The sequence below is a fragment of the Anopheles ziemanni genome, chromosome 3, assembly GCF_943734765.1.
Source record: "Anopheles ziemanni chromosome 3, idAnoZiCoDA_A2_x.2, whole genome shotgun sequence".
Classification (NCBI taxonomy): domain Eukaryota; kingdom Metazoa; phylum Arthropoda; class Insecta; order Diptera; family Culicidae; genus Anopheles; species Anopheles ziemanni.
In genome coordinates, this window is record NC_080706.1 from 93243857 (window position 1) to 93259549 (window position 15693).

Here is a 15693-nt window from a genome sequence, read left to right on the forward strand (position 1 = left end):
AGACGAGCGATTGAAACGGACGTGCGGGAAAGGGTTCAAATTTGTCACGACAATAAAGCCTGCCTTGATCACATTGCCCTTTCTTCTTCTGAACGGTGCGATCGTAACTGTACAATTTTATTTGCTTTCGTTAATGATCAGATATTTACTGTCCATCAAATATTTATGGCGAGCTCTTCTAATGTTGAGTTGAAGTAAAAGTGAAGTACTCGAATTCGTCAAGCAATTTTATAATAAACTATCTAATCAGGAAATTACCAAATGTTCATCATGGATGAAAATAGTCAATCATAGTAGTGAACCCTTCCATCAATGAATGCTTGAATAATCACTTCCATTATTTGGCGACACAGAAGTAAATAAGGTGGAAAAATAATGTTTCAAAACTTACCTAAAGTTCACTCGTTTGTGAGAATGGACGTTGTATTTTCTTTTATTTTATTACTAAACTAAACAATAAGAAAATTATTAGAACTGTCTATATTGGAACTACCTGAACTATCTATTTTGCACTATCTAATGCTTGTCTTACAGATTTCGCTTCTGGCAGTGGGGTAAATGGATTGAGGTACGGGTCGACGATCGACTTCCAACCCGAGGTGATCGTCCGGCTCATATGCACTGCGCCCAGCCGGACATCTTCTGGGCGGCGCTGCTAGAGAAAGCATATGCCAAGTGAGTGTCTCTTATTCAAAAAGAATGCTTTGTAGACGTCTCTATAACACATTTTCATTTCCCTCTCACGATCACCAAGATTATACGGAGGCTACACATTCTTGAAGTACGGAACGGTTGGACGTGCGCTACAGGACCTAACGGGTGCGGTGGTGCAGAGTGTGCCTCCAAGTGGACCCCTGCTCGGTGGCGCTGTTCCCCGATCGACACTACTGATCGCCATCAGTGGAGTGGTAAGATCTTAGATCATGTTCAGATACACTTACCCCAAGACCCATTAACATGCACTGTCGTTGTAGGAGAAAGAAACCAAACGCCGCAGGTCGGGTCTACTGACAGAGCACCCTTACTGCGTGACAGGATTAGCGCGGGTCCGGGCGAACTCCACCGACTCGGCGACGCACGGAAGTGGCTCCTCTGCCGGTGACACCAGCTTGATCCGGCTACGCAGCCCCTGGATCGGGGGGGAGTGGGGTGGCGTCTGGTGCGGGGCCTGGTCCGAACGAAGCTGGGAGTGGAATGCACTGAACGAGCGCGACCGTGAACTCCTGTCATCCCGTTCGTCAAACGACTGCGAGTTCTGGATGTCGGTGAACGAGTTCCTGACGCGCTTCGTTGTCATCTGGTTGGCTCACATCGGTCCGGACGACTGGGCGCTAGAACCTGGGCTGCACACACGCGCCCCCTGGCGGGCGGCGTTAGCAGTTCGCCAGTGGCGTGCCGGTTTCAACGCCGGAGGACCCCACAAGTTCATCGAAACGACCGCCACTAACCCACAGTTCCGAATCCGCGTCCCACCCGGCCACCCATCGAAGGCGCACGTGGTGGTAGCGGTGGCACAGAAGTACGAGTGCTACCGGAGTCGGAACTACGAGGAAGAAGAAATTGGCTTCACCATCTACGAAGTCCCGCCAGGGATGCAACGCGTCACACCGCAGTACGTCAGCGAACAGATGCCACTGGATTTTGCGCCACTTTCGAACCTACGAGAGATTGCCACGTTCTTCGCGCTGCCGGCCGGAGACTTTGTCGTGATGCCGCATGCCGCCCAGCATCGGGAGGGCCGGTTCCTGCTGCGGATCTTTGCCGACCAGCACACCGACGTGTGGGAGGTGAACGAGGAGAATCTGGTGATACACAACATTGCGGCCGAGTTTTGCGACGAGCGAACGATTGATGCTGTAAGTGAACTGGTGAGCCCGTAGTGAAGAGATTCAGAGCAAGGGAGTCTTCAATGCTATGTCCAGCACCTCTCTGATTGGAGCTTTTCATATAGACAACCAGTTAACCACCTTCTTCGTTCCAATTTCAGCGAATACTCTACAAACTAAGAGCCCGCTATCCGCACGAAATCGACGCCCCACAGCTACAGGCCATCCTGAAGGCACACGGAGGAAACAACCGTGGGTTCCGCGGACTCGGAGGAATCAACTGTGGTCCATCGCTGGAACTCTGTCGGGGTATGCTGGCGCTACGGGATCCGGCTCTCGGAGGACGACTCTCGATCGAACACGTGCCCGCCCTGATCGGACTGATGCGCTTCTGGAAGGCGGCCTTCCGACGCTGTGGACCCTCATCCTCCGGTACAGCCACGCTTAGCCGTGGCATCTGGGCGTCCAAGGTGTCATCGTACTGCTTACGTGGGTTACTCTGGGCCGGTGGTGCCACCGCTAGCAATAAGGTGTTGGAGGCGCTGGTCAGCCGCTTTACCCGCAATCGACAAATCACGCTAGAGGGCTATCTGCTGTCGATGGCGCGATTGCATCTGGCTCACGGTGAGTTCTAATGACAGAAAAGTGGTTTGTTGAAAGTTACTAACAGGGACTCTTTTCTACCCCTCAGAACGCTACCATAGTCTGGATGCCAAAGCTAAAGCAAGCCCCTTATCACTTGAAGAGGTAAGGATATAACGATGGCCACAGGTTCTTCCACAAAAGGCGTCAGACACTAATGAACCCAATTTTGCTTGACCTGTCTTTTCTTTTCTTCAGATGATTTTGATGACGATCTACTCATGAGAGCAACGCCAACGGTAGCAACGGACGCCCGGACAGACCTTCTGCAGGTTCACAGCATACGCATGCTGGAAACAGACGTATTTAAAAATCGTGTACATCACCAAAGAAACGACGATGGTATTGGCGAACATTGAATTGGACCATCTATTTGTTTACTTTAAATTTTGCGAAATTTCTCCACGAGACTATGCGCGGAAAAACAGTACCGAGGGAAAACTCACGCTAGCAAAGAAAAAGCAATGAAAAATAGCAAAATGAAACAAACTGATTACAAAGACACCTTTTTTGTGGAGTACTCGTAGGAGTCTTGAGTAATAGAGTGGCCAAATGAAGGGGAAAAGGAAAACATAGCAAACATCCAACAACATGAAAATGCAATATTAATTTAAATTGACTGATAATTAAATAAAATCACATATTTATGGAGCTCGTTACAACGTATGTTTGTGCAAGTTATTGAAGAGGAATGTTCCATGCATCCGAAATGTATAAATAAATCAATGATGTAATGAAATGTATTTAATGTAGTAACTTTTGCAGACTCGGTATCATTTCTGATGTTTTCATTCATCATCATCTTCTACTTTCTTCTTCAGCAAAACCGGTACGCAACAAAGTAAATTAATTATGACTATTTATCACCTCTTCAATTTCGTTCACCATCCACTGTGCAAATCTCTTCCAAAGGTGTTTGCACGAAAGCATTACCGTTTTTTAATTGAGTTGCACTAAAAGTGCTCTCGCAACCGACCAGCAGTCGATCAAATTGAACCAGTTACACACTGCCGTTGATCCTCCTGCGTGACAGGCGTGCAATGTCTCCACGTTCGAGTAGGCGTTTTTGTATAACTTTTTTGGATTTTAACACACCCCAAGATCGGTATCCCCCACTCGGGAGAAAGCCGGCAATGGCAATGCACTTTGCTGACAGTTGCATCGCGCAAAACGCAGTCAGTTGCAGATTGCTCTCCGATAGCGTTGGGTGTGCGTGTTGTAAGAAATGCAAAAAACGGTTGGTCAAGCATTAGGCCGCGGTTCGATCTGCCGGTCCGTGTGGTCTGGTTTGCCTTTAAACTGGTTCAAACGCGATCACAACACATAATCACAAGTGATGTCTAAGTGCGGTCCATTGGGCGATACTAACCACGCGGAAGGTGCTGTGAAGAAAAGTCGCACATGCGACGTCTGGTGTTTTGCTCCCTTACGTAACGTTGTTCACCGTTGGACGATTTTATGGATCAATTTGTAACCGAACGGGCTTGCAGGGTTGTTCTTGGAAAGCTGATCGGAATCAAGGAACCAAGGAACGATAGAGTTGAACCATGAGGCTCTTAGTTTGATTCAGTGCCGCGCAGAGGAAGGATCTCTCTCCAACGGTTTTTCCAAAAAAATAAATTCAAACGGAATGTTGTTCGATTGGTTTGGTGTTTGTTGTAAAGTTTTAAATACTCCACAGAACACTATCGTACGAACCATACTTTCAAATACGTGTCTTCCAAAGTAAAATTTGAGTTTCTCGTTGCAGTATCAGATTATTTTACAATTTTTATAAGAATTCTAAAGTGCCCCGAATTATTTATCAACACATGGTTTTCTTATCTCCGTCGATGTTTGGTTTCAGTTTCATGTTTCATTGGTTACACTTTTTACAACTAGGAAAGGCATTGTTATATTTAATCAAAAGTGCTAAGTTTGTGTACGGAAAGGATTAAGAAATAATAGTGTCCTCTAGTTCCCCGCCATGAAGGACCTGTTAGTGTTTATCGTCTGCCTACTGGTGTTGCCATCGACCACCATTACCTTCGTCCACAAGAAAACTCCCGACCAAAGCAACCTCACCGTGGGGAACTTTGTCGACTTCACGCGATGGCTTGGTATCGATTATGGCGAACCAAAGCTCCGCAAACGCTACGACTACGTCATAGTCGGCGCAGGACCGGCTGGCAGCGTCCTAGCGGCGCGTCTTTCCGAAGATCCGAACGTCTCGGTGCTGCTGCTGGAAGCTGGCCGTGCGGAAATACCATTAGTGACCACCATTCCACTGAGTGCCCCGAACCTGCAGGCTACCGACTACAATTTTGCGTACGAAACCGAAACCCAGACACGCGCCTGCCTTGGTCTGTGGGACCGGAAGTGCAGTTGGCCACATGGCCGTGGCGTCGGTGGATCGTCGATTATCAACTACATGATCTACACGCGGGGCAACCGGCGGGACTACGACGCCTGGGCCGCCGCCGGCAATCCGGGCTGGAGCTGGGAGGACATGCTGCCGTACCACATCCGAGCGGAGCGGGCAAACCTGCGCGACTTCGGCGGCAATGGATTCCACGGCCGCCAAGGCCCGCTTTCCGTCGAGGATTGTCCCTTCAGGTGCGTATCGTGCGTTTTCCCGGGGCCGCAACGTTTGGCAACTTTGATAAGTGTTTGTGTTTCTGAAAAAAACCAGTACCTTGTAAACCGCTCGAGGTGTAATTGCAATTGGTGCGCATTCGAAGCGCCATTTCTAGCGAGTGCATGGGAAAGCATGCGTTGAGGTGGAGGGTTGGAAAAGCGCAGCGTTTGTGTTTATGATGACCATTAAATGCTAACACGCCAGAAACCGGTAAGCGATGCACATTCACGATTGGCGGATGTTTTGAAATGTTGGCCAACATTCACTGAAACTGGTTTGTCAGTTCACTGCATTGCAAATTAAATGCAATTTTGGTAAAATACGCCAACTATAGTGACGAACAAAATGCATCAACGGTAAATCTGCAGGAAGTTGTGAAGTTTTGAAAGTACATTACTTTGTCGTTAAGACATTGTCGGTATATCTCCGATCGTGATTTTTTGGGCGTCCCACGTTTTTGGCTGGACTATTTTTATGTATGAAGTTCACGCAATACCAACAAACATATTAAAAACCATACAAAGTTTAAAGGAAACCTCAAAAAAGTAAAAAAGAAAAGTACAAAACATAGTCTACCAACACAAACATTTTATAACGAACCAATGGAAGGAGACAAATTTGAGCTAAATATGATCAATATTCCAGGCAGCCTCCTTTATAATTTTCATAATAAGTAGTTTTTCAGCTCAGTCAAACACTGGCCCATTGTGCGCCCTACAGATAAAGTTTTAAAACTTTTAACTACACAAGTTGAAGTGAAAGTATAGAAGTTAAGGCAATAATGATCCGACATGAGGCAGTCAAGATCGGGTCTTACAAGATTTACATAATGCACCGATAAAGCAAGTGTCTCGTTTTCTTCGTGGCCATCGTCAAGTTAAAAATAACATAAACACAGAAAAAACAAACCAACCTTCGTACTATTTTTCTTGATGTGACCTTCGATTTTTCAAAGCCATTCACTTCATTACACTAGTAAGTGTGGACGTCTGCTCTGACTTTATTGTATTGCATTTACAATCCTCTGTTTTGTCCACTTTACGTAACTCAATACGCATATAGAACACATTTTTTTTTACATTTCGCATTGTTATCGTGTAGAAACTATGTCAACACCCCACCTATGTTACCGCCGGAATCGTTAAAAACCGCCAAAAACCGAGCTTTTGTCTATTGAAGGTCATTGGTAGTGATTATTATGACTCACTTACTGTCGCCGAATTTTAATGAACGTCTGTAATCAACTCATTCAATCATGCGAATTGGTTTACGTACAGATCTGCTACGATAAAAAGCCCATAACAAGTAATTTCTACTGCACGATTTCATGAAGAAATTGAGATACTTTACCGTTTATACCGTAGATTTAAAAAAAAAACAACAACAAAACGGACTCTTTCGATTCTATTTAAATAAGTTTGTAATTCAAACTAAGTGCCAAACTGCTGTTCGCACCTATACTCTAACATCTAACGAAACTGTTTAAAAGAGGTTTGAAACTTAAAACGCTTCCGCAATTCCACAATGTCCCTCCCCAGATCCCGAATAGCTACTGCATTTGTCGAAAGCGCTCAACAGGCTGGCTTCCGGTATCTGGACTACAACGCTGGCGATCAGATCGGTGTGTCATTCCTGCAGGCGAACACCCTCCAGGGACGTCGTGTGACGAGCGGCAACGCCTACCTCGTTCCCGTACGCAACCGACCCAACCTGCACATCCTCACCCGGGCGTGGGTGACGCGGGTTTTGATAAGCCAAGGTATGCCAACGTACTTCCGGTTAGATGTGGTACCTTTTGAAGAGCCGTTCTTTACCGGTTTCTTCGAACGTTTGTCTATTCGCAGCCACGAAGGAAGCGACCGGTGTGGTGTTCGTACGCAACGGTAAAACACACACGGTGAAGGCCCGGAAGGAAGTGATCCTTTCAGCTGGTGCTTTCGAGAGCGCCAAGTTGCTTATGCTGTCGGGAGTTGGGCCTGCGGATCATCTGCGATCATTTGGCATTCCGGTGGTACAGGATCTACCGGTTGGTGAGCAACTGTACGAGCATCCGGGAGTATTCGGTCCGGTGTTCCTCGTACGACAACCCATCGATGGCTACACCAACCTGGATGAGAACCTCACCCTCGGTAACATCCTACAGTACCTCAAGGGTCGTGGCGTCTTCACGACGAACTCAGTGGAGAGTTTGATGTACGTAAAGTCTCCGGTTGCGGCCAGTCCGGACCCGGGACTCCCCGACGTCGAGATCATGCAAGCGTTCACCTCAATCGCCTTCGATACGGGTTACGGTACGGCACGCTCCTTCCGGTTAACGAATGCCACATACGACGGCTACTTCCGGCCAATCGAAAACGTCCGCTCGTTCCAGTACCTGCCGATGCTGCTGAAGCCGTACACGCGAGGAACACTGCGCCTAAAGTCCACCAATCCATTCCACCATCCCGTGTTCCACTACCAGTACTTCGAGGACGACCGTGACCTGGAGGCGTTGGTGTACGGAATGGAGGAAGCGATCCGCGTTACCTCCCAGGAACCGTTCCGCAAGCTCGGGGTCGAGCTGTACCGAAAGCATCTACCCGGCTGCGAACAATATCCGTTCGGAACGCACCGATACTGGCGTTGCCACGTGATGACCCTAACGGCGACGTTCCACCATCAGGTTGCCACCTGCAAGATGGGACCCCCGACCGATCCGGAGGCGATCGTCGACCACCAGCTCCGGGTGTATGGCGTTGGACGGCTACGGGTCGCCGACATCGGCGTTGTCCCGTTCCCTCCGACGGCTCACACAGCGGCCATAGCATTCGCGATCGGTGAGAAGGCTGCCGATCTGGTACGGGAGGCTGCCGCAATGGGACACTATACCAGCAGGTCGAAAGACCAACGCGTCACCGCCGAACCGTCGGCAGATAAATCCTTCCTCTGGTCTCCCTTCGACTGGCCCTTTAAATGAAAACCGGGGCACGTGCGATGACATCTTGAGCTACCTCCATTTGCGGTCAACGGCGACAGAAAACAATGTCCAGCTTTATCTGCTAATAAATTAGTCCATCACGGGGCGAAAGGTTAACAATGTCACATAAATATGGCCACCGTAGGCTTCCTTTTTGTTAACCTTCCTCTTAGTGCTTCCGTTGTACAAGAGATTTTATTTTTCGTCTTTGACCCTGTTTCATCAACATGATAAATCTACCTCCCACTAGTGGATTACAGTGTCTCGCAGGTCAAATGTGTTAAATTTCGTTTTGGCCTCGTAAACCTCGTGCAAAAGTAAGCCATCCAATTTTGGAAATAAATATTGCTCTTTTTTAGATAGTTCCATGATGCCAATTTTGAGATTGTATCCTTTAAGTATTTTATTCTACTGAGAGCATTTATGATGTTCTTGTTGACAAATGAAAAATACATTTCCACAATTTTATTAAAATGATGTTTTCATGATTTTTCCCATCTTATGGGAGCTTTCTTATTGCGTCTAAAGTAAAACAAGTAATACTGTTATAAAACTAGAAAAGTTAACCATTTCTATTGCTTGCTTAAAGAGTGAGCAATTTCTATTTACATTAGATGATAAAAGATACTCTTTTTTTTGAGTCACAGAACATTAAAACCAATGACAGATGGACATTGTTGTTAGTTTTTTGGGATGTTACTTTTTTTCTCCCTTTTTATTTCTAGTTAAAGTTGAAGAACCAGCGGCAGATTAACTTTTTTAAATTCAAATTCAATGAAGTCGTTGGTTACCAAGTTCAAATCGTCTTAAAAACACCGTAAACCGTTACTTTCTCCCCGCTCATATCGCCGATTTGTGACCGATGCTGTGGGTACCAAGTTTTACCAGCAACCTTGCGCCTGTGAACTGTGCCTGTACCATCACACCGCATGGGGCGCATGTGTCCAGACGCGTTTGCTGGACGCTCGTTTCGTAATGCCCAAACCTACGTTACGGAACCCTCCACTCCCTCCTTCAACTAGAGCCACAACGGGCATGGGGCTCCGGGTGGGGGTATATGTTGTAGCTAAACACACATATTTTTAAAAATCCATACCCGAATTGTGCCTGTTTTGGCGCGCTGGAGGCTCAGCGCGAGGAGTAGGGCTTCGACTGGTTCGCAAATAAACCGAAACATACGCTTATGTTCGCTGGAGCTGCTCGCTTGGAGGGGCGCAAGGAGGGTGGAGTAATGAGGGTCATCAGATTATGCTTTCTTTATGGCGCTGGCCGTGTACCCTACAGCGGCCACTTGATGACATTCTTCGCTCAGCGGCGCTAACGTGTTCGATGTGGTTGATGTTAATGTTGGCGTGAGGCGTTAAACAGTTCTTGTAAACTGAAAACGTGTTACTTGTACATCGAATCCACCTATCCTGAGCATACATTTCTACATTTGATTATCGTTACAGACCTGTTGAACATACCATGGCTATGTGTTGTTGTATTGAAATGAAATGCTCATTGCGTTTCCGGATTGCTTGGATGGTGGTACAACTTATTAAACTATCTTCTCACGAACATTGTTTTTTAGTAAGAAGTAAAAGAGCTCCAAATTAAAAACTACCGACCTCAAATGGAAGCTATCATAATTCAAATTAAAGATTTGATAATTTTGGAAACATGTTCAACCATCTTTTCGGTTAATTAATCCGTTAACATGGCTGCCCTTAAGTCGATGGCAAGGTCCAATTTCATTGCATTATCCTCCCGGCGCCAACACAAAAATCGCAACACGCCAAAGGCGCCAAAGCCATCAGCAAACACTGGCGAAGCTCCCAGAAGCGTTACAAACAAAAACCTCGTAGACTTGCCCCACGTGTTGTGCTCAATGATGCGTCCAACATCGCGCGACCGCCGCAGCTTGCTATAGTACGGAGTACCCTCTCCTATAGTTGAAATGCAAAAGGGGCTCGCAAGGCAGCACGCCAAAACGTAACGATATCCCTTCCCCGCACACCGTGTGCACCTGTGCGCTGATGACGTTTTGCAGTCATAATTTCCACATACCGCATGGGCATTAGGTTATACGATCGCGCGCGCCGTTTTTCGGATGGCACCACAGAGATTGACCTGGCGCTGCAGAAACAGATCGCCGCGAGCCTTTAAACGATGCGGACTAGGAGTTAGTGCGCGTAGTGACGCTGAGCTGAATATCGGGCAATCGATGCTAGAATTCCCAGCACTAGCTTGCAAGGCTAGTGAGTGAAGTGATCTACATTTGTGGATGTGATTGTGCCCGAGTGATAATACGTTGTTACAATGCGTGCGCTATATAGCCAAGTGATCCTCTGTCTAGTACTAGACCTCCCCAAGTTCAGTGTAGCGTGGTTGAGTTTCGGTAACATCTCCAGCATCGTGACGGATGCGAAGGAAATGAACTACGGAAACCACCCGATCCGGGATGCGTACGATTTCATCATCGTAGGCGCAGGTCCTGCCGGGTGTGTTCTAGCCAACCGACTGTCCGAGGACCCTTCAGTGACGGTGCTACTGCTCGAGATTGGTCGCGGTGAGAGACCACTCCTCACCGATTCGCCTCTCGTCGGGCCGATACTCGCTTCGACGGACTACAACTTTGGATACACCACGGAGAAACAGCGCCATGGGTGTTTGGGTCTTCGCGGTGGACGGTGTAGCTGGGCGCATGGACGTGGCGTCGGTGGATCATCCATCATTAACAATGTGATCTTCACGCGTGGCAATCGGCGGGACTATGATAGTTGGGCGAAGGCGGGCAACGAGGGCTGGAGCTGGGACGACGTGTTGCCACTGTACAAGCGTATCGAAACGGCCAACATTCGTGACTTTGGTGACAATGGGTTTCACGGGACTAGTGGACGGTTGTCGGTCGAGGACTGCCCGTTCAGGTGAGCCAATTCGAAGTAGTTGATTACCATCGAAGCTCACGCGATATCATTTCTCATCCGGAGCAGGTCAGATATTGCCCGCGCGTTTGTGGAGAGTGCAGAAGAGGCCGGTTACCGCTACCTGGACTACAACGCCGGTGATAACTTGGGAGTATCCTTCCTTCAGGCACATACCCGCAATGGACGGCGAGCTACGGGAGGGAACAGTTACCTACGGGATGTGGTGGATCGCGAAAATCTGCACGTCCTCACTAGAGCGTGGGTCACCCGAGTGCTCATCGATCCCGGTAGGGAATCGATTTGGATTTTCCCATCCCAAATTTCTAAGCACAACGCCACTGACCGTTGTTAACCTTCCCTTTTTAGATACGAAAACGGCCACCGGTGTGCGCCTGCTTCATAACAGGCAGTACTATGAGGTGGAAGCATCCATGGAGGTCATCCTATCGGCCGGTGCCTTCGAGAGTCCCAAGCTACTGATGCTCTCCGGCGTGGGCCCAGCGAAACACCTCAAACAGCACGGCATCAAGCCACTACAGGATCTCCCCGTTGGGCGCAAAGTGTACGAGCATGGCGGTGTCTTCGGACCGGTGTTTATCGTACGTGAACCGACCGACAATCTCGTCAGCTTCGATCAGCTGACCAACATCGGGGAGGTGTTGCGCTTCCGCAACGGATCCGGTCCACTCACGTCGAACTCTGTCGAGAGCCTGCTGTACGTGAAGTCCCCATTCGCCGAGGATCCAGATCCGGACTATCCGGACGTTGAGGTGATGCAAGCGTTCACATCGTTCAGCTTCGACACCTCACCCGGAACGAAGCGCGCATACTTTCTGACCGATCGGATGTACGACGAGTACTTCCGACCGTTGGCGAACAAACGAAACTTTATGTTCCTCCCGATGCTGCTAAAGCCGCGGGCCGTTGGACGCGTCGAACTGAAGTCTTCCAATCCCTTCCACCATCCGGCGTTCCGGTATCAATACTTCGAGGACGAACGGGATGTGGATGCGCTGGTGTACGCAATAAAGGAGGTGATCCGTATCAGCACCAAGGCACCCCTGCGCCGTATGGCGGTCGAGCTGTACTCGCGGAAGGTTCCCGGATGTCAGTACATGCCGTTCAACACGGTCGATTACTGGCGTTGCCACGTGCGAACACTGACCGCTACGTTCCAGCATCAGGTAAGCGAGCCGAGGATCATTCTGCCTCCTGGAATGGGCTTAAGAAAACCCTTTTTCCCCCCTCACTTCAGGTTGCGACATGCAAAATGGGACCCCCCGAAGACCCCGAAGCGGTCGTCGACAATCGGCTACGGGTGTACGGTGTCAAACGGTTGCGCGTGGCGGACGTTGGCATCATACCAGAGGCACCGACCGGTCACACCAGTGCACACAGTTTCCTCATTGGTGAAAAAGCATCCGACTTGATCAAGCAAGACCATAGGCTCCGATAAGTGAGGATTTGTTCGCGTCATTGACTGTTGGCCACCAACGAACACATGGTGGTGGGGGTTTAGGCGGCAAAAAAAAATCATCCATCGACCGGATGCGCTGGGAAATGTCGACAAACAGACGAAAAAGAAAGACTGCAACTGGCAGTGGGCCTCATTTATAAACGTTTAAATTTATTTCTAGATGGCATTGAACACATTTCGGGGGCGAATGAAAGCAAGCAGATTGGAAATGGGTACCCGAGCCTAACACAATTCGTTGCGGCCTCCACGGTGTTGGGGTGGTGAAATTGTCAGAGATGAATGAAATTAATTATACAAGTTGCACCATGCTGACGTTGGGGAAAATGTAACTTACGTAGATGCATCAGTCAAGTATGTCAAGATCGTGGCGGTATCGAAAAAGCCAATTTTATTGGCAGAACTGCAGCGCTATGCAATCATTTCCACTCTTTTGATGTAGTTCATGCATAGCTCTCAAAAGTGTGTGCTATTTTTAGTGTGGGTTTTCAATTGCAACTTTTTTGGGGCCACTGTGCCATCTACAGCCGCATGGCAATGAATGTGCGTACATTGCCATTGACCCCCAGGTGTACCCAACACAGCTGCCTACAGTTTGTTATGGGTCCGGGTGGAGGCACTTTTTTAAGAGGCCATCCATAGGAGTAAACTGCGACACATTGTGTATATATACACCCCAATCCAGGCACCGACCTGCGGTGCCTTTAGTTCCTAGTAAGCAGTACAAGTAAGCACACCCTACCTCAACATGAACAAGGGACCTCTCGTGTGGACGCTGATCGTAGTGCACCTAGTGAACGACGCCCTTGCTGGGTCATCGATAGTTCTAGGTAGTCATTTTTCGTACATTGTGGTAGGCGGTGATCACGTGGCGGAAAGCGTTGGAAGGTATCTCGCCACAAGAGACCCAAATAAAACGGTGCTAGTGTTAAAGGGTAGTCGGTGTAACGATGTTCTTGAACCATCCGAACCGTCGAAGTTGTGGCTAGAGACGTCATACCTATTTGCGGAGAGTGCACACTACCTCGGGTACGAGTTTATAGACCCGTTCTTGCGAGGTTCGAAACCCGGTATAGCGTTCACGAATCAAACGATGGGCTATATGCCACCGCAGCAACAGCTGTACGCGGTCGATCCAAACCTTAAGCTGCTAACCGACGCCAGACCTCAGAGGATCATCTACAACAGAGGTAGGATGAGAATTATTTATTCATCGAAGTGGTGTACAATAACACAAAATGTCATTACAGCGTCATCGACCGTGTTGGGAGTGGAAGTGAGCATAAACTTTGAGCCACAATACATCTTCGCCAAAGAAGAACTGATCATAGCCGGACGATGCATCGAGGACTACCAACTTCTGTCGAAGGCAGATATACTGCCCCATGATGACTTGCTAGAGCTACTACATAATGTTCCGCTCGAGTTTGCCCTTAAAAGCCCCATCATGTCACCGATCTTTACACTCGCTACAAACCCTTCGAGCGATGGAGGAACCTCCTCGACCCAACCATACTGTCTGCTAGCTACGGAACTTTACATCGAAACACTGTCTAGGGATAAACCGGGTCGAAAGAAAACTGCCATTGAAGGCATACAACCGAACGCTAAGGTGAACATTGTCGTCCACGAAAATCCACCAAATCGATGGATTGGATTTAGTCCTTCCGTAATCTACCAGGAGTCAACCACCGAATTAGCCAATCTGGACTCGATTCTGACCGTCTTAATGGACGCGATCGAGTTATGCATCCGGCTCGGTTCAAGTGAAACATTCCAAAAGCTGGGCCTCACTCTTCAGCGTCACCAGGTTCCATCGGCCACTTCCTGCCCACCTGACGATCAACCGGGTGGCTTACTTTGTTTTGTAAACCACACACTGTCGACGGTTTACAGCGGTCCCGAGGAGGTAATGAACTTGCACTTTGGAAAGGTCACAAGTAAAGGCCATGCCGTTCTACGCGGCCTATTGTATAGTGTTTATGGTTCATAAACGTTTTGCTAATGTTTATACTTTTTTGTTCTCTTTACCCACAACAACAGCATTTGACTTCGAACCCAGCACTCCACGAAACCAAGTTTCTAACGGAAGGCTTTCATCTGAAAACGTCTCGAAACCTTCGTGTGCTACCACTTGGGTTGACCGCACCATTTCTGGAACACTGGTGGAAGCGTATCTTCGACGCCACAAAGATGGTCCGGGAATACACCACGAGGACCGGCATTATGAGCCATAATCAACAGCCTTTTCCAAACAGCCCGCCCATGGATACACTGCTGGAGAAATTGAAAGAACGGTTGAAGGTTATTGATAGCATTGCAGCGAGACAAGAGTAGATAAGAAATTTGATAGCTGATATCATCCGATCCGACTAGTTGTTTTAAACTTGGGTCATGAATGCGATACAGCGGGCGCTTATTCGCAACTGTTTTACCTGAAGAGTCAATAAGTGATAAGTTTAATGCTTGAAGGGATGCACTACGAGATCACCATCATTGTTTTTTTTATATTAAATAAAAATCGTGTCAACAGTCTGCTCCACATGGGCCTATGTAAAATAAACATTGACAGAAAAAGGTTTCCACACATTTCCGCTTCGTTGTACAAGAAACGCTCTGCAGGAAATGAACGAGGACGAAAATGTTATCTATTTAAAAATATAAAAGCAATAAAAAAAATATTAGTGTGATGCGGCGACCCAATTATGCTGCACAACTGTGCCTTATATGATCGACTAAATACCGGTAGATATTTTTTACTATCTACCTGCAACACTTTCCCAAATGTTTACAAAAGCTTGGGATGATTTTAGTTTTCTCTGGAAAAAAAAATTAACCAGTTTCTATTCAATCGGTTCCCAAAGCTGTTTAATGATACAGCTGATAAGAAAACCAATGCTAGGAGCATCTGCACCGAACAGATAATGCGAGAGCGATAAAACAGAATAGACAATGTGATATAACAACTGATAATATTAAAAAATAAGAATGTTTAAAACCATTGTCTTGCCATCCACGTGGCTTAACACATGTGGGCCTTTTTTAAAGAGATCTCGTTGGTGGGAAACTTTTAAGGTAAAGTGGGGCAAGACGCCCCCCTTAAGCGGAAAATATTATTTTCTTCTATTCCTTTCATTAAAAAGTCTCTAATTTTCATAGTTAGATAAATTAACATCTTGTTTATGTATGAAAAATATTAAACACTATATCAAACTAATCAATTTCATATTAAATAAGATTTTCGAAGGGCCTTCCAGTTTTTGCTCCGT

The 15693-nt window shown here is 47.5% G+C and overlaps 3 protein-coding genes across 3 annotated transcripts in view; all 3 read left to right on the top strand.

Moving 5' to 3' along the window:
• Positions 1-2693, top strand: part of LOC131287269 (calpain-11-like) — a 35281-nt gene extending 32588 nt beyond the window's left edge. The window contains exons 5-10 of the mRNA XM_058316303.1: positions 535-675; positions 755-908; positions 975-1856; positions 1988-2450; positions 2518-2573; positions 2667-2693. Coding sequence (XP_058172286.1) covers positions 535-675; positions 755-908; positions 975-1856; positions 1988-2450; positions 2518-2573; positions 2667-2693 — 1723 coding nt within the window. The remainder of the gene's footprint in view (positions 1-534; positions 676-754; positions 909-974; positions 1857-1987; positions 2451-2517; positions 2574-2666) is intronic.
• A 1741-nt stretch (positions 2694-4434) lies between these two features.
• LOC131285867 (glucose dehydrogenase [FAD, quinone]-like) lies at positions 4435-8041 on the top strand. Its single transcript, XM_058314722.1, has 3 exons — positions 4435-5063; positions 6624-6844; positions 6930-8041. The coding sequence occupies exons 1-3, from the start codon at positions 4435-4437 to the stop codon at positions 8039-8041; spliced, it is 1962 nt and encodes a 653-aa protein (XP_058170705.1).
• A 2301-nt stretch (positions 8042-10342) lies between these two features.
• On the top strand, positions 10343-12406 carry LOC131285868 (glucose dehydrogenase [FAD, quinone]-like). Its single transcript, XM_058314723.1, has 4 exons — positions 10343-10950; positions 11017-11237; positions 11317-12134; positions 12206-12406. Exons 1-4 carry the CDS (start codon positions 10343-10345, stop codon positions 12404-12406), a joined length of 1848 nt encoding a protein of 615 aa, XP_058170706.1.
• Positions 12407-15693: the final 3287 nt, after the last annotated feature.

Excerpts from the sequence above, each read along its gene's own strand:
- LOC131285867 (XM_058314722.1), top strand. The coding sequence starts at position 4,435 with ATGAAGGACCTGTTAGTGTTTATCGTCTGCCTACTGGTGTTGCCATCG. Across the intron at positions 5,064-6,623 it reads GTCGAGGATTGTCCCTTCAG|ATCCCGAATAGCTACTGCAT; the intron begins GTGCGTATCGTG and ends GTCCCTCCCCAG. Across the intron at positions 6,845-6,929 it reads GCGGGTTTTGATAAGCCAAG|CCACGAAGGAAGCGACCGGT; the intron begins GTATGCCAACGT and ends GTCTATTCGCAG.
- LOC131285868 (XM_058314723.1), top strand. The coding sequence starts at position 10,343 with ATGCGTGCGCTATATAGCCAAGTGATCCTCTGTCTAGTACTAGACCTC. Across the intron at positions 10,951-11,016 it reads GTCGAGGACTGCCCGTTCAG|GTCAGATATTGCCCGCGCGT; the intron begins GTGAGCCAATTC and ends CATCCGGAGCAG. Across the intron at positions 12,135-12,205 it reads CCGCTACGTTCCAGCATCAG|GTTGCGACATGCAAAATGGG; the intron begins GTAAGCGAGCCG and ends CCCTCACTTCAG.